This window comes from Chaetodon trifascialis, chromosome 10 (assembly GCF_039877785.1).
Source record: "Chaetodon trifascialis isolate fChaTrf1 chromosome 10, fChaTrf1.hap1, whole genome shotgun sequence".
Taxonomy (NCBI): Eukaryota; Metazoa; Chordata; class Actinopteri; order Chaetodontiformes; family Chaetodontidae; genus Chaetodon; species Chaetodon trifascialis.
Window position 1 is genome coordinate 14,712,169 of NC_092065.1, and position 24,739 is coordinate 14,736,907.

The 24,739-nt window shown below is 43.2% G+C and overlaps 1 protein-coding gene across 6 annotated transcripts in view; it reads right to left on the bottom strand.

The window, feature by feature from the left end:
• Positions 1-24,739, bottom strand: part of shank3a (SH3 and multiple ankyrin repeat domains 3a) — a 149,720-nt gene that overhangs the window by 50,869 nt on the left and 74,112 nt on the right. For all 6 annotated transcript variants that reach the window (XM_070971326.1, XM_070971327.1, XM_070971328.1 and 3 more), the window contains 3 exons: positions 23,978-24,207; positions 23,612-23,781; positions 13,947-14,128 (listed from right to left, as the gene is read on the bottom strand). In XM_070971326.1, coding sequence (XP_070827427.1) covers positions 13,947-14,128; positions 23,612-23,781; positions 23,978-24,207 — 582 coding nt within the window. The remainder of the gene's footprint in view (positions 1-13,946; positions 14,129-23,611; positions 23,782-23,977; positions 24,208-24,739) is intronic.

A 24,739-nucleotide genomic window follows, 5' to 3' on the forward strand; every position in this document is an offset into this window, starting at 1 on the left:
GCAAACACTGGTGACTTCCTACAACTATATTCGCTCATCCACTCTGAGCAGTGTTGTTAGGTCCCTTTCCGAGATAAAGTATTTCTAGATGAGTGTCTGAAAGCTCACTGGTGACTGCGCACAGAGGAGCTCTGATAAACCACACAGGCGTTTGACAGTTAGCCCTTCAGATGCTCTTACAGGTTTATGGATGACCTTGGCAAACCTTTGCTGATGCTGATACTTTAAATTTTTGCAGCTGCGATATGAAAAAGGTCCCGCTCAAGCAAACACTGTCAAGGACAACATACAGCAAAAGTTTCTGTAGTTCAAGACTATAATTATATTGAACAACTGCATCAGTGATAGCTGAGCTTAGGCAAGAAAAGAAATACACAATACTGTAGTTGGGTGCTTCATGCATGGAGACTGAATGCTGTCTTTAAGAAGATTTGCTTCAGTGCAAAACAATAAATTCCATTTGTTTCTGCTTTGTGCTACACTCTGTGGAGATCTATTGGGGCTTAATTAAACAACAGTTTAGTACATAAGGCAATCAACACCTCAGCTGGGCACCGGCTTTTCCCTCTACTGCATAATAACAGGTCAGGCTTATCTTGACTGTGTCACTAGAAGCAGTGAACTGCCACATGCTGATTCATAATCACCTCCACAGGTGAACTAGTGGGGAAAAAGACACAACATATGTTCACATGCATTCATACACACAGTTATATACTGTACTTGATGAGTGCTCCTAAAAACATTTGCTGAGGACAAGTGCCTTGTTGCATGGTGCATCATCATGCTTGCAGTGTGAATAAACTGCAGCCATGAGGGACTGACATGGTCATCAACAGTGTTAAGATATGCTGTGTTGTTCAGCCATCCTTCAGTGGGTATCAGGAACTCTAATGTACTAATTGTGCAAAAAAATTTCCCACACCATCACACTACCACAACCACCCTGGGATGTCTCCACCTAACAGGATGGCTCCATGGACTCATGCTTTTCATGCAAAATTCAAGTCAAGACTGAAGGATGCAAACCACCGTAAAACTCAACAGAAGAAGATGGCAAGAATTGTCACTCAGGGTCATCAACACACGTTCTCATTTCTTGCCAGCACATTTGACCCAATGAAGAAACCTAAAGTGAGAGAAATCCAAAACACTCCAGCTAGTATGCAGCCACTTTGTTCCGCCACCTACAACAAAGCTTCAAACCGAACCTGAGCAAAAGAGTTTTCTCTGTGAAGTCGCCTGAAGCTTACGACGAGCGCACCCAAAGGCAGTGCAAGATGTGACGTTAGCATCCAGATCTTATCCACATCTTTTAACGGAATTTCGATCGTCCTTTATTTGATAAACACGAAAAGAGTATGGAGCACAAAAATGTGATGTGGCACAAGCTATTACTCAGAGATGACCTTCTGAAAACCAGCGTTGAAATCAGAAGTGATTTATCTTGTGTCTGCTTAATCTGCATCCTCACCACTCCCCCTTGACCCCTGAACCCTTAAGATGTTTTCATCCACAGGATGATAAAAAAAAAAAAAAAAATCACATGTAGAACAGTAGAATGTCTGATCTGCCTGATTTCTCCTGCGCTGACATTCATCAATACCAGTGTGCACATGAACTCACATTTTTATCTTTTCACAGGCTGGACAATGCACAACAAACATTGTAACTGGTCAGGTGTATTGGGCAGTAAAACTTTCTATGTTCCAACATACTGTATTGTAAGGCCTCATCGAAATTCACAACGAGTTCCCAAAGCAGACAGTACCACATCTCACTGGGCCATTGATGGAGAATTCTGAGCTTATATAGAAATAATATACAAACGAAGCACGAAATGTGACCAGAAAGGAGAGTAGCATAATAGAGAGCCCCAGAGAATGAAACAAAGAGAAAGAATGTGACAGAAAGAGGCTCACATTCAGCAATGACAAAGAGAGATGACAGCCAGCTAAAGACAGACACAAGCTGACAAAAAGGAAAGAGCAATGCTTAAACAGATGCATAGTTATTGATGACTGTCCAACAAGTCTGCTGTCTAGTGAACAGTCTGGTACAATATTGTTGTGTTTGTGTGTGTGTGTGTGTGTGTGTGTGTGTGTGTGTGTGTGTGTGTGTGTGTGTGTTACTTCGGAGTTTTGCCCTTGGTGAAGTCAGTCACGGCTCCTGGTTTAAAAATAGCATCAGTGAGGATGCAGAGCTATTTATACTCTTCACAGACCCTGCCTGCAAGCTTCAATGCATCCCTGCTCGAGTGTGTGTGTGCGTGCGCGAGGATGTGTATGCGACCACCGATTGAGCTCATTTTCATTTTCTTGCTTTGCTTCGCTCTATTGATTTGAGCTGAGTCATTCATTTTCTTTCTCCGTCTCTCAACGTCTTTGTTTCTTTGCATAACAAGCATTCACACACAGACAGACGCATGCACGCAGTCATACAGAGTGAGGGCGACTGTCATGAATGAATGAGTGACAACTGGACAGGAGTAGACCTTGCACAACACACACACACACACACACACACACACACACACACACACACACACACACACACACACACACACACACACACACACACACACACACACACACACACACACACACACACACACACACACACACACACACAACAGTGGGTGCGTCAAACGCCTGTATTTGCCTGCAGGAGCAGACAATAAAGGCTGCAGCTGTGCTGAGAGAGGCTGATGGCTTTCTGCCACTGATGCACTCACACTGATTCAGACAGGGATGCCATGGAAGACTTGCCAATTTCAATAAAATGCCACAATAAGATTTCCACACATTGGATCTGCTGTAACGAACAAAGGGAAACGTCCCCTCTGATATTGCTATTCACATACCAAATGGAAATACTGGGATGTAGCAACATTATGATAAGTATGGGGCACAACTGTATATTTATGCAACTACCTGCTGAATGAAGGTAGAGATGCTGCATCATGGTACCGTTGTGGAGTGTTCAGACAGCCCTGCTTTTGCTGTATTCTCTTCTTGATGCTTTCCATTGAACTGCTCTACAAAATTTTTCTGTCACTTGCCTTTTCATTTCTCCAGTCTGCACTTTTTAACGATGGTCTTCAGACAGACATCATTCATTTCAATTATACACCCAAAAGAACCACATTTAAAGAGATAACCTGCACATTTTCTGCAGCCATATTCCACAGTTGCATAATGCAGACATTAAAGCAAAGGGACAGATTGAAGAGATGACAGCAATTAGTAAGCTACCAAGTAGGAACATCTAGTATCTTGTTCTTCTTGTTCTTGATGGCATTCGCTTCCACTTGCATTTAAATAGTTGTAACCAGGAGCTGTCTGACAGAACACAGGCTAATGTCATTTTTTCACAATTCTGATGCTGCTCTCTGCTGTTCATTTCATACCCAGTGCTCTGCTTCTCAGTTTCCTCCGTGTCTCTTCAGTATAATGATTAACACACACTCAGCACTCTGACCGCCAGTGTTGAGAGGTGTGTTTAACTAACAGTTTCAAAAATGAGGTTTAAGTTAAAGGAGATTATTTTTAATTATAATATATTAAATATGAATACATAGGTGACCCCACCTGTGGGGATCCCACTATTCTCAGTTAGAAAAAAACATTATGATGCTTTACTGAAAACAATTTACAGCACTACTGTTTGTGTTTGCACGTGATGTACAGTAAGTGTAATATAATGTGAAAGAGAGTGCTGAGTAAGGCTTTTCTGAATAAAGCGTAGGTTTATATTTAAGCCTACACAGCCGCATGTGTGTGTGTGTGTGTGCGTGACACAAACTGCGTGAAGGTGAGTGTGGAGAGCATTCCAATAACCAGAGTGGAGCTGTTATTAGATTTGGATCCCTGCGCTCTTTATTAAACCTCAGTTCAATTCAATGTAATAGAGAGAGAGCCGAGCTGCATCTTTATGAAACAAGGGGCACATAGCCAGAGACACAAGGCTGCCTACACACGCACACGCACACACACACACACGCACACACACACACACACACACACACACACACACACACACACACACACACACACACACACACACACACACACACACACACACACACACACACACACACACACACACACACACACACACACACACACACACACAGGCTGTCAACTAACTCCAATGTAAACCCATCCCTAGCAATATTAGACACAGGTGGAAGTCGGGGTAGAGTGGTAACCCAGGAGACCATGGTTCATGTCCAAGTTGTTTTCCTAGACATAACCAAGTAGTTTTGGTGCTAAAAATTTAACAAAATGCCTGTGTTTAACAACATTAACCAGTTGTTAGGAAGGCTTTGTGGCAGGAAGGCTTTGTGTATCGCCCACAGACGCTAAAGGGTACCTTGTGCATCTGTACAAGATGCCGAGGAGGAGGAGGAGGAGCAGTCTCGGTATGTGACACCCTGGGATGAACGTGTTGAGATATAGTATCAGTTAGCAAAACAGGTTATAAAAACAGAAAGATGAGATGAATAGGTAAGAAAATGAGGTATAAGGATGGAGTTGGACATGGAATAAGAAGTGGAGGTGGCTTGCAATTAAGAGGATGATGTGGAAAAGGGAGAGTGGACCCAAGAGTGGACCCATACTGAATGAAGTAGAGAGCCAATAAATATGAAGGAAGAGGGACAGTCACACTGCTCTGAGTCAAATGTGTGCTGTGGTTTGCAGCGATTTGTCCTCACAGGACCTCTTTTGCCAAAAAGAGGGCGACAGAGTGGTGCAGTCTCAGGCTCATCAGTATTCAACTGAGTCAGGGGTGGGGGGGGGGGGGGGGGGGGGGGTGAAAGAAATAAAGACTTGACAAGTTGGTGAAAAAAAAATGGAGTCACTGAGAAATTATGCTTTTTTGTGAATGACAGCAGAGTGGCGCAAAAGGAAGAAGGCTGCAGAAAAAAGGAAAAACGAGGAGGGCGGAAGTGTTGTAAATTATAGTGGGAGGAGGAAGAGGAAGAGAGGAGGGAGGAAAACTCCAAGGCTGACTAGAAGGGATCCCTCTTCTCTTCTCATATCTTTTCCTCCCTCCCTCCCTCCTGGGCTTCAGGGGAGCTACATGACATTCCTCTTCTTTCATTCTCACTTGCTTTTTATTCCATTTCTCATTCTTTCTCTCCCTCTGTATCAACCCTCAGGTGGAGACAGAAATAGAACAGGCTACCTAATAGTTACACCCTCTGTCTTGGCTTCTTTTTGTTTCCATGCGTCACATAAAAGCCAGGCTCAGAAATGAGAACATACATCAAACACAATGGTGAGTTATCATTGATATGCATGCATGAGCACACACAAGAAAAGCTACATCAAAAGGCACTGATATGAAAAAAGTCATATCCAGATGTTATCACCTGATACACTGAGCAGCAAGGAAGCAAAAATAATGGAGTCCTCCATCAGGGTGAGCCAGTGATTGATTAGCTGTAGACCGACCATTGATTGTCTGTTGATTGTTAATAGATCAGTGATAGATTGTTTGTTGTGGAGTCGTTAATCACACCTGATCGTTTGATTGACCAGTCATGGCGTGATGGTGTTTATGCTGTGATTAATGAACATACTGTAATGAGCTGATCAGTGCCCACGCTCCAGCCTCTGCTACATATTATTACACGAGAAAAAAAGTCTGCTGCGGACTGAAATCGAATGTGGCTGCAAGTGAGAGTTGTGTTTGGAGAGAGAACTCAACAAGAAGAGGTCAAGACACGAGGTTTTTCAAAATTTGTTAAAAGCTACTCTTCCTGACACTACCACGTAAGGACGTGACCTTTACATGCGCATTTTCACATCCATGACTGCAAAGTAGGTTGTCACTGTGCAGGACAGAAAACGCCTGTTGCTAACAACCATCTGGAGTCACTCAGTTGGTTCAGCCCTGCCCTCACTGTGCCCAACTCAAACAGTGTGTGTCACAATGAACAGAGTGACTGTAAAGCTAAAGCATATCAACGCTTCTGTTGAATATGTATCTGCATCAGTCAGTGGCTCCTGTTTATGCAGCAGTTTTCCTGTTCATGTTTATTCATATACTGATTAACTCTGCAACTGCTGTTTCTGTTGTGTTTCTAATTTGCATTTTGTGTGAGGCTCAGGAAATCACGTGCTATGCAAGCGTATGTTTTAATTTCAATGAGAGGGTAAGTGCGAGATGATCCTGTGAGCTAGGGTGCTCCGTATGTGCTTGTTTGGAAAACGGACGAAAAAAAAAAAAGAGGATGAGAGTGTAATAGGAGGACAGGTGGTGTGTTCAGCAGGGAGCAGGTAGGTGCAGGGGCGGGACTTAGCACCCCGCTGCTACTCTGATTGGACAGCTAGAAGGTTAGCTGTGACATCACTGTCCTTGCCTTAGGCTTGTGACCCTGTCCAGTATCAATAACACACACACACACACACACACACACACACACACACACACACACACACACACACACACACACACACACACACACACACACACACACACACACACACACACACACACACACACAGACATGCACACATCTTGGAACATTGTGAATGACCAATGAGTGAGATCTGTTAATAAACTGACTAGCCTCAGGTCCATACTGTGATCACATTCATTTAATTTCTCATGGGGAACATGGGACACACACTCCGAACCTCAAATACCCCCGTGCAGACTACACTCTGCTATCAACCATCTTTCGTGGTGTCTCTAGCTTTCCTTTAGGGGTGTTAAGAGGGGGATGAAAACATATAAGAATATTTTTCAAGTGGGCTTTTTCAGTATCTGAAATGGTTATTCATCTCTCTTGCAGCTACACTATTCACGTCTATGGTTCACACTTAAGAAGAGTGAAGCATTTGCCTTATAAGGTGTAGCTAGGAGGTAAGAAGGTACTTGTAATCAGTGACAAGGAAGCTTTTGGGAAACAGCTCACAAATTTAAGAGTGCGTAAAAAGGGTTAGAACATTATTTTAGCCTGAAGGAAAATTCAGGGAAACAGTGCTCACAATTTGAATCTAGGGAAAAAAATGCAATATATAATTTAACAGTACACGTGGCTGCACTTTTCCTGTCCAGTATCTCAGAAAGAAGCTAATCACAGTAGTATGATGCTTTGTTTTCTGGGGCTCTAGCTGATCTTTTATTATCTCAGGTGATGGCAGTAAACATGGTTTCCAATCAACATATTTTACAAAGCACACCTGAAAAACTGTTGCAACTGCATCAAACACACTGATATGAGCTCCAAGGTTGTATAAGTGATGTCAAAAAGGTCTCACACTGTGTTAATGAGGTGCTAGTACATCTGCTACGTATAGTGTGTATGAGCATTGGTATATAAAAGACAGGAGGACAGAAAGGACAGACAGAAGGAAGGAGGGCAGCCGAAGACATTTCTTCCATATGTGCCTCAGATATGACAGCTGGTTGCTGAATACTTGAAGGATGCTGTTTATCTAACTTGTGGGAGGCAATTACTTACACTGTGCTGCACAAAGACAAACACACAAAGGCAAGCACACACGCAGACATACACTTACACATTTGCACACGTGCGCGCACCACACAGACGTATTGTGAAGCAAACAGCAATGGAGTGAGGGCTCATACTTGCACATACACAGAAATACCCACACGTACACACACACGCCATAGACTTCATGCAACTACCAGACAGAGAAGTCTAATTAATTCAACCTAAGCTCACTGTCGGAAGCCAACAATGAAATTTAGTCTAAATTCAGCACTTAGCACACAGGCGCTCATCCATCCTTATTTGCAAGTACAAGATAGAACGAGGAAATGGAGGGAAGAGATTCATAAAGATCTAAGAAAAAGCGTGCAGGTAAAAGAGTTTTTCTCAGAATCCAACTGATTTTTTAAAACTCGCTAAAGGCATAATTTTTACCATTTGTGTTTTGGTCTTAAAATGACATGTCAGAGCTGTAATGCACTAAGCACCTGTTGCTTAGTAACGGGCAGATGCATATGCATTTTAGTCTTAACAATAGCCAGCTGTATTGTCAAAAACATAATACATTGTGCACAGCCTTATTTGTGTTATCGACTGGCTTGTGCCCTTGTTCAAAATACACATGCACATCAGTGCAGGTATATATGTAACTATTGTTGGAGATAATTAAGTGGATGAGGGGAAGCATAAGTACAGGCAACGATTCCACAGAAAGCTTTTGCAGTTCTATGACAGGTGATCAGTGTGTGCCAGCATTCGCAAATGGCTCAGCTACTGTGTGTGTTTCCAGAGATCATAACAGCAGTAATAACTACTTTCTGTACCTGTGCAAAACTAAACCATTAAAACCCAGTGTGTGTGTGTGTGTGTGTGTGTGTGTGTGTGTGTGTGTGTGTGTGTGTGTGTGTGCGCGCGCGTGTGTGTGTTTGTATCCGTAACTGGTCCAGGTATCCTCCACTGCCCATGGCAGTGTTAATATTCTGCACACACTGGGCGCGGCCAAAGCCCATTAATCATGTTTGTGAATGTCTAATCTCAATGTTACTTGCGCTGGTTTCATTTTCATGGCTGTCTGCAAGATTTATAATGGCGTTTGGAGAGGGTGTATGTGGTGTGTGTGTGTGTATGTGATGTAATACATTGTTACGGAAGCATGCTCTTAAATGTGTCACCTTGTTGAGGAGAAGAATGTCCTGAACGTGCAGTTCATGCTCCCGGATGGGGGCGGCAGCATGTTGATACACACATCTGTTTCTTTGAATGTGTTTTCATGCTCCGGTGTGTTACCTCTACACCAGCCATTATGTGTGGTGAGTTTGAGAAAGTGTGTACAAAAAAAGCTTGACCAGGTTGCAGTGACATGTGTCCCTCTTTGTTACCATGGTGATAGTAAGTGGCCTTTCAAAAGATGTCCATCCGGATGATGAGATCAGATTACATCGATGAAAGAGAAGAGCAGACACAAATACAGGGGTGAGCAGGGGTATGACTACAGGGGGTTAAAGGGTGGGGGGATGGGGTGGAAAACCTGTCGATGGAGTGTACCAAAGTGATCATCAAACACACACACACACACACACACACACACACACACACACACACACACACACACACACACACACACACACACACACACACACACACACACGATACCAAGTACATGCTAGTTTTGTGGTCCAGTGGCAGCGAGTGAGGATGGACAAACAGATGTCATTACCTGAGACTAACAGTCTGCTTGGACAGCTGGATGTGGATGACCCTGCTAAATGGTGGACAGGGGGGTGTTTGTCTAGATGAAGGTTGTCTAGAGAAATTGATCTCAGACACCAGACCAACGGACTGACAATCACTGAGTGAAGGCTGCGAGTTTTTCCAGAAAAATTCTTCCAAAAGGAGAAACTGGTCGGGTAAAACATGTGGCTCAAGGGGACTGAGGTATTTAAGGCTCATCTACTGTCGTCATTGGGGTTACTATACATGTGCATCTATCTGTGCTAGTCTACATGAAAATGAAGGATGAAAATGTGGAATCACAAACTCTTTTGAAAGTCTTCCCTCCGTATACACATTATCTCAACAGGATTATTTTTTTCAATTGGCTCCCAGTTTAGATCACAGTTAGATCAAAACTTGAAAATAAGCCCTAATATTCATTGAGATCACTGGACAGAGCACAAGTCTGCAACGTTCACATCATTTCATTTGTTGTAGCACAATGGTACATAACTGTGTCTTCTTAATGATTTACAGTTTCCACCACTTTGTCATCCTTCTTTAAAAATTAAAAAGAAAAATTATTCATTTTACCTTCATGTTCATCGGCATTAATGCCACTGGCACAATCGTCATCATCTTCATTATACGGTATGTCAGCTACAAGGCATCACATGAATGAATACAAAACTGATAAAAAAAAGGTGTCATTTTGTTCATTATAAAGAATATGTTCATTATTGAATATGGTAACAAGTGAATAAAACCACGATGCTCAAACACAAACATATCTCATGGCTGTCTACAGTTAAGATTTTAGCACTGTCTTACCACAACATACACTCCTGTACATTACCGCTGTGTGGAAGTATATTGACGACAAAAGCATAAAACAAACCCGAGCACTGCTGAGTCAGCAAGTAAACCTTTGAGAGTACACAGGCATGGATTCTTAAGCAGCAGAATTAGATTTGTGGGCGAAGGTCAGAATCGTGAGCGTAACAGATTTAGTGAGCATCCAGGAGGAACTGTGTAACTGCATTTCACCTGCAATCACGCTCAGAATGATCAAAAAGCTGCTTGCGCTCACTTTGGGAATCCTCTCAGCACAAACTCAGACCCAGAGCATCATCTGTTCAATTTGACCAGGAAGTGAAGGGACATCTTGTTAGACCCTTCCTTGTACTTTCAAAATAAAAGCTAGGACAGCGGCGTTCCTATTTACCACCAGCTGGAGACGCAGGTGTTTTTCAACACAGGTGTTGGCGAATGATCTAGTTTAAATGCTACTATGGCAGTGAGTATGCAGCAGTACAGAGTCATTTTGAGTTTTAAATTTGAATTAATCAATAACATTAATTTAAAAGCAGTTACTGGCTATACAGTGGCTGTGTTAGCTTTGATTTTCTGAACCAGATGTAAGGTTTTCTTATTTCTTTTAAAGTTTTTATAAGTAATCTTAACAGATAAAATGATCAGAACCATTCTAAGAAAAATATGTATGATTGAGCCTCACTTCTGAGCAGAGCGCTGCCCTCAAAAATCCAATCAGCCTGATATGGGGTGGCTGGGTTTACTGATCCAACCTAATGTGCTCTCTCCAATCTTTTGTTGTGAATATGCTTCCATACTTACACAGCATGAAGTACATACTATGGGGATTTCTGACAGGACATAGGAGTAGTTCGCAATTTCAGTTGGTTATTGTACACTGCACTGCACTGTTGTGCTGTGTAAAAAGTAGGAAACAATTAAGGAAACTCTTCAGTTTACCTAAAATTGGGTCTGGAATTTGAAAGCACTCTTCAGATGCAAAATGAAATTGGTTATAATTGCTCGCTCTCATTAAATTCATAAATTTGCTTTCACCCAAATTGTGATGATTATCTTACAGTGAGCAAATACCAACTAATATTCACAATCACGTCAAGGCTTTCATAGTTAGACAAATATCCTAATTCAGCGACATTATAGTCTAGAACCTGTTAGTTCAGCTGTGTGTTTTATGTAAAACAAAGTGCTATGGGGGGTTTTGCTATAATGCTCTGCTGTATTTACCATCTAAAGCCAGATCCTCATCCTTCACTACAAAAAAGCAGACAAGAAATCATCATATTGTGCAATTCTTAAATCGTCAAGAATCCCATTAAAAAGGTTTAGCTCTAAACACACTTAGCACCTAGGAATATGCTACTGTCTACTGCTGTAAACTACAAAAACAACTGGTCTCCAAGAAACTATGGTGTCTTTCCCTTTATAGAAACAATATTCTTTATCTCAACAGGCCACCAGTCTGTCCAACTAACAGGTGAGCTAACAGACAGTTATACTAATGCTTACATACAGTATGTGAGCATGGATACTAAGACATGTCCTATACACACAAACAGACAAAGGCTTTTATTGAGATTTACCCAGTCTAATCTCATCATAAAGATGCTCCTCTGGTGTGGCTGGTGATTAACAAGTGTGAAGATAGGAACAGGAAGACAGAGATGAGTGTATGAGTGACTGTGTGTATGAGTGTGTGTGCGTTTGGGGAGGTGGTGGGGGTATGAAGAGTCTAATTATCTAACAATAACTGAATCATCATCATGTTTGTTGTCTGAAGCATGATCGGAGTTAGCTTTCAGGTACAAACAACGCTGTGGATGTTGACTTCACAGACATTCACAGATGCACCAATGTAAACTAGCCTCGACTTGGGTCCAATCAACATATGTCTCCTTAATCAGGAGGATGAGACAGGAAAAGACAAAGAAATAAATCCTCCTATTGTTTCCCCTCTCTTTCACTCGCCTTACCTCCTCTTGTCTTCCATTGCAAATGAGCTCTATCACTATTAGCAACTCATCCATTTATGAATGCAGATTAGATGAAATGCATTATGTATCAAATCAAGGGTCATCCATCCCTAAAGGAAGCTGCTTCTCAGGCCTTGCCTATGTGTGCACCAGGAGGGACAGTCACTCCCTGAACACAACAACACAGATGCATGGGCTTTAAGCTGTTCCACAACCAGTTGATATCAATGATGAATTTCTCAGTTTACATCCCAGGACTACAGAAGCATAGTGAATGCAACACAGTAATGGTTATGATGGTCAGTGTTGCATAACAGAGCCAGATGGTTTACTTGGCTGGGCCATGGTGCTGGCAGCCATGCGACGGTAAGCTTGTTTCCTGCATGGCCAACATGAAAGAACGGCAAAACACTGTGTGTTCACATTAGTGGCAGGGTTATGGATTCAGCTGCACCAACAGAAAAACCAGTGACAGCAGATCCATTCAGTAGATGGAGGCAAACTGGCTGCTGTTGAGTCATCACATTCCCGATAACATTTGTGTCAACATCAGTATGCATCACAGTTCCAAACAATGCTGTATCATTCAGTTTTGCTCAGCAAAAACATGAATTGTTCAATCTGAATTGTTTATCGTCCGCTTTAGTCATTCCTGTGAAATGACGGCAGTGTTTCTATAAAACAGACACAATGCTAAAAAGAAGAAGCATCAAAGCATTCAGGAGGAGGTCCGCTGGTGAACACTTTTAAGGCCAGAGAAGCTGGAAGACAGAAAACATCTAGGCAGGGGTGGGAATGCCTCAGTATATAACCAGGCGGAGAGAAGTGGTCTTGTCAATGGGTATAGACAAGTGTTTTGTGTGTTGTTTGCTACAGAATGTCTCTGACAAAGAGAGAGATAAGAGTGTTTGTCTCTGAGTGTGCGTGTGTTGTGTTTTTCTGCACAAAATCCAAATTGAAATTCCAAATTGACCCTTAATCTGTACTTCCTGTGCCTCTGTAGATCTGAAAGGAACATGAGAGGTCTCAGCATGAGTGCAGCCACTCTCTCTCCAGCCTTTCTGAGGACATGAGGGAACTGGTTCCATTAAGCTAATGTGGGTTTGATCCACGGTGATATATGTGAAGTGGCAGGATGTAGGGTGTGGGGTCAATGTGGAGCTGGGCGTCTGTGGACAGGTGATAAGAAGAGGGAGAAAAGCAATTGTATGTTCAGGGGGAAGCACTCTCAGAGAGGAGGAAGGACACGGTTTGTGTATGCATACCAACAACCAAAAGCACACGGGACCTGTTTGAATTTGCATGCCCTCTCCTTGAAGTGATCACAGATTTATAGTGAGATTGTACACACATCTCAGGTTCGATTCAAACAGGACCAGGAACTAAGTGCTACACTGTAGGTGTAGGGTTGACACACTGAGGTGGACAGGAGAGGTGCAGGGTGAGAAGAATATTATGGAGTTTACCTTCTACGTCATTACAGTCATAGTCTTGAGTGAAGCATGGATGGAGACAAAAGCACACACACAAACACATAAAAGCGAAGCCACGGCACCTCTGTGTAAAGCAGAAAACAGCACATTTACAAAGTGAATGAAATGATAGTTCACAATGTCAAGCTCAAACGACACTGAAATGACTTCCAGGTTGAGAGATTACATAACTGCTTTGCAGCCAAAAACATAGTGAAGTAATGGTGCGCTTTGTATCTGACAAGTATAAGAGCATATCAATGTTTCCTTAATCTGCAACAAACCCAGCTCTGACACTCATGAAAGCCACATGGAGCCATGAACTTTACAGGACATCCTAAACACCACCAGCAGAGGTGACAGAAAGCTGCTGACATGCTATGAAATACAGGATATTAACAGGAGCAGGGTCAAGGAGTAGTGGTCACTGTAGAAGGTCAAGTGAGGGAATAAAACTTATAGTTACACAAATACAAGTAGACAGCCTACCTTTGACTCTCTCTCCACGGTTCAGTTGGATCTCTCCCTCCCCCTGAGGCGTGTAGGGCTTGACCACGATGAAGGTACGTCCTGGGACAGCACTGTAGAGTTTACGTTTGGGCCCGCGGGGGCCTGTCAGCGCTGGAGGGGTGTGATGAGGGGGGCTTGGGTCTCGCTGCACTGAGCCAGGGCTGTAAACAAACACATATGTTACTGTGGTGATTCCAGGGAGCTGGTAACTGAAGCCCGTGGTCACCGACATGGTCGTCAGCGGGACAGCAACCTGGTGACACCCCCTGGTTGTTACGGGGGCAGGGGAGGGATTCATAAACAAGTCCCAGCGCCTGCCGCTCAACAGTCAACAGTCAGTGGTCCATGGGAGAGTCATGAGAGGAGAGTACACTCCTCCCCAAGCACTCTCTCCCCCTCCTCCTCTTCTTATTCCCTCTCTTCCTTAATAGCACAGACAATATCCTTCTTGCTCCCTCTTACCCTCTATCTCTCCCTTCTCCCCCGCATCCTAACCGAGATAGAAGCCGAAATGTTTAACGGTAAGAGGGACAGCACTGTTTCCTCCTCTGTGTGGGTCTGTAAGATCTGTCTGGAAGCCCCCTTTAGTCAAACACATCCTGAGTTAGGGTTCCAGCAGAAGCCCCCCCACCCCCCCTCCCCTCCAGAGAGGGATAGAGATCCCCCGTGTGTCACCAGTCTCAGCTGCTCCAGGCTGGGCTACAGATCCTGCCTCGTCCTTGGGTCCTGGTTCTCCTGCTGTGGAGGAGAGAGGCTGGGTCTGCTCCCCGACTCCCGCTTCTTCTCCCGGGAGTCCTGCCGTGTCTGCCTCTCCTCTCCCCTCCACCCCTCACACACACACGCTTGCTCACACACACTCACACACACTCTGGCAATGCTGCTGCTGCTACCGCTGCTGCTGCTGCTGCTGCGCTCCGTGGCTCCCCTCCCCTTTGACGGCTTGCTCACACTCACACACCACAAGCCCTCTGTGTGCATTCTAGCCGTGCGCACAGGCACATACACAGACAGCCCCCTCCACTCCTGCTAAGATTGCACCTCCGCTAGCATGGCATACGCCACTACCAGCATGTTGCTAACACATCGCTGACACTCATATACACACGCTAGTCCCACAGCACGATTGATCTCCTCCTGTCTGTCTGCCTGCGAGCGTGCATGCGCCATGGCTCCCTGAGGCAGGCTGTGAGAGCATGTGCATGTGTGTGTATGTGTGTGTGTGTGTGTGTGTGCTTGTGTGCAGTGGGGCGGGGGGCAAAAAGCTCCAGCCCATTTGGTTTAATTGTCGCTCCTCCCTCTGTCCCTTTGCCTTGAATCCCCTCCTCCTTTCTCTCATTCTCTTGCTTCCATTTCACCCTCTTATGCCTCTCCTTAACATTTCTTCGCATTGCATCTTCCCTCTCTCTCTCCTTCCTTCTCTCTCTCTCTCTGACGGTGAATTCTAATAGAGCAGCGGCAGAGCTCCGCCTAGTCTTCATTCATCATCAGCATCAATCTTCTGCTTGTGTTGTCAGAGCCTTTCTCTCAAGCATATTTTGACATACATCAAAAGCACATGCAATAAATATCACTAATAACCTAAGGACAATAAACAGGAAAATTCGATGTTCACATCTATTTGATCTGAGAGAGTGTTTGAGTGAATTACGAACGAATTCGCTGTTCATTCACTGTAACCTGACTATGCCCTGGACTGGGACTTTGATGCTATTCTCTGCAACATTTCCTTGAAAGACTAGAAACCTCTAATCCCCTTCATGCCTGTCTATCCACCTTTCAACCTCTTTCAGTCACTTGCCATTCCTCCCCTGGCACGTTCTATTAGTCACTTTGTAGCCTTCATTCTTTCATACACCTGATTCCAGCCTCCTGTGCCCTTTCCCCTTCCTTTCTCCATCCCTACGTCTTTCCTCATTTCAAGCCTTGTTTGTCTCTTTCTCAGGCCAACTCTCTATTGCTTTTCTTGCTCTCCCCATCTCACACAGCCTCTCTTTCTCTGTCCCCTTCTCCGTCGAAACAACGGCTTGCTGACGGCTTTCCAATTACCGCAGGGACTGAGGGGCCTGGATGGCTGCCGCATGTTAATGTCTGAGCCCCGACACTGAACATCAGCAGCACGCACAGCGGAGAGGAGGGAGGGCAGGGGAAGCAGGGATATGACGCTATGTCAAAGTGACACAAACAACCAAAAATTAGATCCTTTTGAGGATACCTATTTCAATTACTCAAATCTGCCTCCTCCACTCACACATACACAGCTTGACCCCAGATGCTCCCTGAAGCTGAGCGGATGATGGTCGCGTTGACACGTTATCTATGTGTCAGACAGAAGGGAGGGGGTAGATGGTTCCTGCTCTCCTCATGTCTTTAATGATCTGTTTGTCTTTCATGGGATGAGGCTGAAATTGATTGCTGCATTTCAAGTTTTTAGGTGAAAATACATTTGAATGACCACAGGTATCAGAAATTCAAAAACATCCATAACTCTAAAATTTGACATGCTACATATCTCTCATCAAATGTATTATATTTCTATTATTTAATTTCTGCTCGCTGTACATTAACAATGTAAAAGTTTTGCATTTCCACTTGAAAACAATTTCTGCATGATGAACTCTGTATACCATTGCAGGCATGTCTTATGATCCACCCAATGAGTTGGTAGATTATAGACTATATTAATAGTGGACAGAGCATCTGTGCCTGAAAAGTGAAACCAATGTGGAAGTGCCTTAAACCTGCATTCTATATAAAGGCCAGCAGGGGGCGACTCCACTGGTTGCACAAAGAAGTCAGGTGGTATGTACACTTGTGTATCCTCCCCAGCTCCACCCTGCCATCCAAATATGATTACTTCTGGTTCCAAAAAACCAAGATGGTAACAGCCATAAAACTCGAGGCTTCATGACGGTACTTCACGGTGGGTCTACACTTGTTAATATCGTAGATTTCTTTCTTTCTGTCTTTATTGTTACAGTGACAGGAAGCTTCAAAGAACTGCACTCAAGAGGGACATGACGAACAGTTAGTGTTCTTGCCTTCATATGCTGCATGTGTGTGTATTTTTTAAAAGGTCTGATGCCTCTTTTGTTTGTTTCGTTGTTCATGTGTTACTGTTGGGTACTGGATATGAAATAGTATTCTACCTAGATCTATATCTAGATCTATCTGAATATGATGTTTATTCTTTTTTTTCCCAAAACGCTGGCTGTTTAGATCTGAAACATGCCATTCACTTGATGAATTTTGCATGATGACATGATGAACCATCGTCATATGCAAACTTGTGCTGCTTGTCGTCCTTTTTTTCCTTCCCTGCTCATTTTGTTTCGTTGTATCTTCTTCTCTTTCACTGTGCCTCATTATAAGTGGTTTCTACCAGACAGAGGTGTGTGATCCATTACATGCACACACAAGTACACACATACACACAATATATATACACAGTTCTAATGCAGTCTATTACAAAAGCTCCATCGTTTCCTAGGACACCAGCCCAGCCTCTGTAACGATGGCAACTGTCAATAAAAGGAAAGAAAATATAGCCAACAAACGCACTGATAAGTCAATAATGTGAAATGGATCTCTGTAACACTCGATTTGTAATTACTCATTTGCCTTAAATTCATGGCTAAACTCACGTTTTCTCTCTATATTTACATCCCACGCATTAAAGTAATCTCACTAAAAGAAAAACAGTGCACTACGGCCACTGAATGAGGTTGTAGTAATTTAGCTTACACAGACCACATGGCCTCGACTCCCAATAGGTTTATATTAATGAAATTAAAGGGATATCAGATAAAATATGACGCAAAAATGCATTTTATCCTAAATAGTGTGATGTATGTGGGGCTTCCAACCTTTTGAAAAGTGGTATTCTGGCTATTTACTGAACGCAAAGAACAAATAATGTGAATGAGGTTTGGAATTACATTTATGCATAATCAAGAACAAACACTTGCATCTTATTTGGTATGTGCTTTTCAGTTTTTCACCTTTTCACATCTTCTGTGTTTTTTCCAGACTGGACAAAACTTGAGATTATTCCAGATAAGTGGCCGTTATCAGAAGTCTTAAAGCCAATAATTTTGGCATGGCAGCTATCAGATGCTTGATTAGGATCAATGAGCCCACTAAAGACAGGTTAACATTTGAGCAGCTCGATAATGACTCTGGCTGCCTCAGTTTGGAAGTCAAAATCTATGAACTGCTTACATAACTCTGAAGATGCAACTGAAAATGTCATTAAATGCCATTTACACAGATGCTATCAAACTAAGCAGCTTCAGTGTAGCATTTTCTCACATGGCTGCCTTGCCTTCTCAGGTAATGGCTTTTTCCTCAAATAGCCCAGCTCTCGAAGGTGAGATGAGCACATTATAAACACAGTCATAATCAGCATCACACTTTGCATCCTAATGATCATCAGTCTGTCCTTGCTTTGCTGCACTTGAATGAATATATGCTCTCATTCTTTCTTGCCCAGTGTGGGAGTGTTTATGGATATCAAGGTGGAAGCAGAATGTGGACTCTGCTCAGGAGGCAGAACATATTAAGAAAGTGAACAGCAAATCTGTTTATACATGGACAGCTTATGCTTCGCAGAGACTTTATCATTTAGCGAAATTAGAAAAAAGGGTTAATTGGTGTGATAAACATATAACCCTGAACTCCACCTCAATTTCAGAAAGAGGAGGAGGAGCAGATAAACAAAGTGCTTAGGTCATACTGACAACATCTGTATGCTTTGGCATCTTTTTCAGCATGCTGTTCACCTACACTGAAACATTTGCTCTACACTTTTTTGTGTGCACATTTGTCCTGATTTGCTGCATTACAAAATTACATTACAAACTAGAAGGCCACTTGAAGAGCACAGACATCTACCATGGTTAATAGTCCACTCTTGTATGATATAGAAATCTGCAACCACTATACATGGTATGTCTAGATATTGCATGTGATATTTCTAAAACTATTAGAACTTCACATGTGAGGTGAGTAACAGTGAAATTAATTGCATAATATGTGTGTTTTTAGGTTTCCACAGCCACAGGACTTGAAGAAGGCTTCTGACAAAGTCCAGATGTGTTGTGGATGTCCTTGCTTTGAGCCATCCAGTTCATGAATACTACTAAAAGAGAAGTCACAGGCAATTCACTCCCAATGGAAATGAAGGAGTTTAAATATCTCATTCACAAGTGAGGGTAAGACAGAATCTGAGATTGACAGGTGTATTGATGCAACACCTGCAGTGATGTGGTGTCCTACTGGACTGTCATGGTGAGGAGGGAGCTGAGCCTGAAGGCAAGGTTCTCGGCTGATCTACATTCCAACACTTTCCTGTGGTCGTGAGCAGTGGGAACTGACAGAAAGAAGGAGATCATGGATAGAAGAAGGCAAAATTAGTTTCCTTCACAGGCTCTCTGGGCTCACCCTCAGGGACAAGGTGAAGAGCTTAGATATGCAGAGGGATCTTGGAGTAAAACCTCATGGGCACATCACAACTAAGGAGACCCCAGGGCAGACACAGAACATGCTGAAGGGACTACATATCCAATGGGGCATGGGAACACCTCAAAGTCCCGGAGGAAGAGCTCCAGGATGTGACTAGCAAGAAGGATATCAAGACTTCCAGGGTTATCCCATTGCTACCATGAACCAGAGCAGAATGACTGGCAGAAGATACTGAAGAGTGGTTAAGGCATGTTGCAGTTATGTGGCTGAAATTACCGGCAGTCACCATATTTACAGGAGGCTATTTGTAAACCGTATTCACATCATTTGATGCATTCCAATCCTCATTAACACTTAATAAGGGCTCAATACATCATGGCATGACTATACTGTTGATTTATTGTGTGTGGCCAGGCCAGTGCAGACAGTATCAATGTTTTAAATAAAGACAGTGAATTAAAAGCCACATGATTTACTGTTAGCCTATCAGCATCACCCTCTGATGAGCACAGACCAATAATGCTGTGTACTCCTTTGATATAGATTCTCCATGTGTGAAACAGAAGAAGCTCAACTCTTCAACTCCTCCTCTGCTTCTTTCCCATTCCTGTCCTCCTTTCTTCACTGCGTACCTCAGCCCTTTGGCTGTGTTAAGATGCCATGGTTAATCTGCACACCAACAGCCACTGGTGTGACTAATGCAAGTGAGAGGGAGGGGTATGGGGTGAAAAAGAGGTGAGGAAAACAGCACCAAACAAAGAATTAAAAGGTGAAGGAACAGGACATCTCTATGTTGGGCTTATTGCCATTATACAACACATGAGGGGATCATGATACAGCACATCAGCAGGTAATGACACAGTTTCCTGCTCATTGACACCGCCAGCAACCACAACAATCATGACATGTTTCAGGTGATGTTGTGTGACTGAATCTTCATTTGAAATGAAGATTTGGTCCCCTGTGTCCAAATTGCCTCCCACATTTTTCAGATAAAGGGCAGCAAGGTAGGATAAGGTAGCTTATCCTGACAAACATGTTGAAACAATTGTCTCAGTGGGGATTTAACAGAACCCGTGCTGACAGTGCTTTAATAAACTTAACTCTAAGAAAAATACATTTCAACATGACAACTGCAAAGGACGTTGGCTGGACATGTGAGCGCTGTGTTGACTGCCGTTGTAGGAACACTGAAACAAGGACGACACACTGGAAATAGAAAAGATACAAGTTGGTATCTTGTGCCGAGTAACTTAATTTCTGTCTATCTGACAGCTTGAGAGCTTTTCTGCCAAACCAAGACTGATGACTAGGTCCTGAGGTGCACAGCTCAATAACACAATTTCTGACACTGACACTGTCAAGACAGTGTCTTCTTGATGATTAATTATCCCTTGGTATTGATAGCATATCATGGTAAATAGCCAATTAACCTCGTATGACACAAGCAAATTTGCTTTGTTCTAAATAAACTTCTGTTATCATACCATCACCCAGTGCCATGTCTTATTAGATTGTCAACTGCATCAGCTGTAGTGACTGTTATGCCCACATTTAATGTCTTCTCAGGCTTTGCCACTTTTCCTTTCGCAATCTAGTCTTAATAAGCCACTCTGACCTGATCTATCTGTATCCTCTCTATTGTTTCCATCTAAACTTTCTGCTGAAGCCTGGCCAAGCTATTGAACCCTGGCAGCTCTGCACACGTGCCAAGAGGAGGAAGTGATGGCGAGTTCCACAGGAACTTGCTGGAGTCTGCTGTTGGGCGGGCTGTTGACCGGCCAAGCTAATTTCACACTCCCCTGGTATCCATAATGCCTCTAGAGTTACCATGGGCATAAACAGAAGGTCAGAGAGAGAAACTGAGAGAGGGAGGGAGAAATATTTGAGGAAAAAATATTCAAGGACAGCATCAGTCTCACTTGGGTGCAGGTTCTGGCCATGGAGACCAGCTGCTCGTTTTGGGCTTTTTATACATTCACCTCACTTTAATACTTGGTGTAGGGGTATTGCACACTGAAGAACAAGGTCTCAACTCCCTGTGTACAGAAGGTCATTTAGGCCAGGACACAGCAGACATACTAAACTGCTATCCTGCTTTTTCCTTTTCACCTCTTTTTCTCTTTATTCACAGGCTGGCTAATCCACTTTGTTCAAAATAAGCAGAGTGACGGTGCAGGAGATGTGTTTCTGTGTCTGTGAAAGTTAATGTCACTGGTACCAGACATAGCCAAAGAAAATACAATTAAAGGGATAGTTCAGGTTTTTTTGAAGTGGGATTGTACCAAGCGGCAGCCTCTAAAATGGCCACTTGAGGCTGGCTCCAAAAGTTAGTCACTCCCCATAGACCCCCATATTAAAATGCCTTACTTGACAATAGGAATCCTAAATCATACTAAGGCTTACAGTTAGGTATAATTATGGGCATGGCTGCTTTGAGTGACAGCTAGCTGCTTGGTTTCAGCAATCAGGCTTCATTCGACTGACCTCATCTCCACCCACGCTCAAACTCTTTGCCCATTAGCCAGGAGTTTGGCGGAGTCAGGCACTGCTAAGACGGCAGTCTATGGGACACATTTGATCGAGGAGGGTGGTTAAACACTCCAGTGTTAATGTACTAATGAACTAAACTATCTTCACACAATTCAATTTAAGATTGTGAAAACAACAGCAACACAATTTAGTCCATCAGAGGTTTAGTTTCTATGCTTCGTGATGTGTGCATGTTACAAGATTTAATAAAGATGTAGACTCTGGCTGCAAACCATAGATTAATGGCACCGTCTGTGCATGTTTCTGTGCGCGTATGAATGACAGAATGAGAGATAGAGAGAGAGAGCCTTTGATGGATGGAGTAAAGTGACAGCAGAGTATTGGAGGGAGAGGGGAGTACGGCTAGAATGCTATCTGTAATGCAATTCCCCTGTCAGACATCGGTTTCACACAAAAACACACACATACACACAGTGTGTGGCATCCAGGAATCACATTTGGTGTGTGTGATGTAGGAAGGTGATCTTGCTCTGACATATGATCATCATAAAAAGCTCAACAAACCAAGTGTCAGTAAACCACTTAAATCTATCGCTCCAAGATGTGATCAGAGCCCTAGTTTACTGTGCAGTTTGTCTAATGGTTCAGCATACAAGTGAGGAGATTTGTTTCAGCACACCAGCAGCACAACACCGTCCGTGGATTTATGTATCAATTGAGTGACAAGCTGTTTTGAGCTGAGTGGCCCGTCCAATGACATTACTCATAGCTCTAATTTCAGAATGTATCCTCTGTCTCTCAGCCTCTCTCTCACACACACAAACTGACACACACTTTAACAGCTTCACAGCAGCATTCAATTGGTCCCCACGGTGATCATTATTAGCTGCTTTCCATCTGTCTGTCTCTGAACTGTGCATGCAGCCATGGTCATAGCCATGTGCAAATAGCTATACGTACAAATTTCACGCATACGAACACAGAGACAAACACACACACAGATTTCTAGTATGTTATTTGCCCTCTGTTCTCCCAGCAGGACAGAAGCTGCATTTCAGCCCAGCACGCTACATAAACAGGGCTGTAGTCTATGACACACCATTCCATTGCCCTCATGTCCTGGCAGGAGCAAGGGCCACACAACAGCTACACCAATTGCAATTATAACAGACCTCATACTGATTAGTTTTTCCATCAGTGACTATAAATCTGATACTAGTTCATCAACATATTGATTCATTTCCCAGTTTAGCCTTTAAACAGATGACTTTTCTGGGCAAGTTTCTGGTGCAGGTTCATCAGGAAAAAGACTTTGGTATGTGCCTGGGATTGACACATGAATAAATGAACAAGATTTTGCACTGATTGATGTTGTGTCATGTTTATTACCAGTAGCAGGCAGTAGCAGATGGAATAAGATGCAGAATGCTGCCTGGTGACTAACAAGTGATTCAGACACATCACCTGGGGCTTTCTGCTTTTTGGAATGTGGTTTAAATATCGAAGTAGGCGCATAATCGCAAGGCCAATCAGAGATGATGTATTTAAAGTGAATAGCTGCCAAGACTGGCAAGTGTGAGACATGAATTAGCAGGAAGGAAGAAATTTGCTTGTTTACAAAGCTCTCTAAAAACTCGTTTAGTAGAAATAACACATGAGGTTGAGCTGAGGTCAAAGCAAATCTTACAGACCTGAGTCTTCCACGATGGCCATGACCGTGAGGGTAGCCATGGCTGTGGGACCTTCTGGGAACAGGCTTGTCCTCTTCATGCATGTGATGTAGCGATGGCGAGCGGGAATGGGAAGACCTGGAGCTGCCTGTACTCTGGAGACTGCTGTCAGGGATCTCTCCGTGACGGCTCTGAGAGCAGAAGAAAAGACCAGTATCATATGCACATGTAAATGAGCATCATATGTGATATAGTGTTAACATTGCAATCGCCTTTGCGTTACATATGGACCAAAATCCCTTTCATTACTCCCTACTCTCAATTTCATGCTAAAATGTGCATTAAGAGTTCAAATGCACCCGCACAGCCTCACTGGCTCCATCTTACCTCTCCAAGGCTGCTGTGCTGCTGCCCAAGAGCTGGCAGACTGCGCAGTGAGGGGACAGGGGAGTGACCCTGACGGCCGCGAATTTCTCTGGAGGCCTGACTTTGGATGTGATCATGGTCCCCGTTCAGGTTGTTGTCGCTCGCAGAGCGGAGCAAGGAACGTGGCGAGGGCAGGGGGCCAGGCATCGCACGTCGACGGTTGGTGTAGGAGGGGGTCTCCCTGAAAGGCACTGAGAGGAGAGAGAGACACACATTCAGGCCTGGATTACTCGTAAATAGCATTAACATATCATATGAAGCTACGGCAGCAAGCAGAATAAACAGAATGCTTTGATGGGGAAACAACTGCAGCGCCACACATTCCAAGGTCACTCATATTTGTTTAAAGCTTGTTACTAAGTGGCACTAATCTCAGTTTACTTTGCAATGTATTTCTGAAGTGATAAACTATACTGAATGTTTTACACAGGGATCAAATATAATGGATCTGGAAGTGATGGAAGCGGAGCAAAGCAGAGGTTACTGAACCACGGTGGTCTAATCAGTTATCATATTTTAACACTGATCACTGAATTTTTATTTTACAACCCCAATTCCCAAAAAGTTGGGATGCTATGTTAAGCATGAATACAACAGAATGCAATAATTTGCTAATCGTTTTAGACATATACTTGATTGAAAAGATTAAAAAGACAAAATATTTAATGCTTTATCTCATCAACTTCATTGATTTTTGTAAATATAAACATATTCTGAATTTGA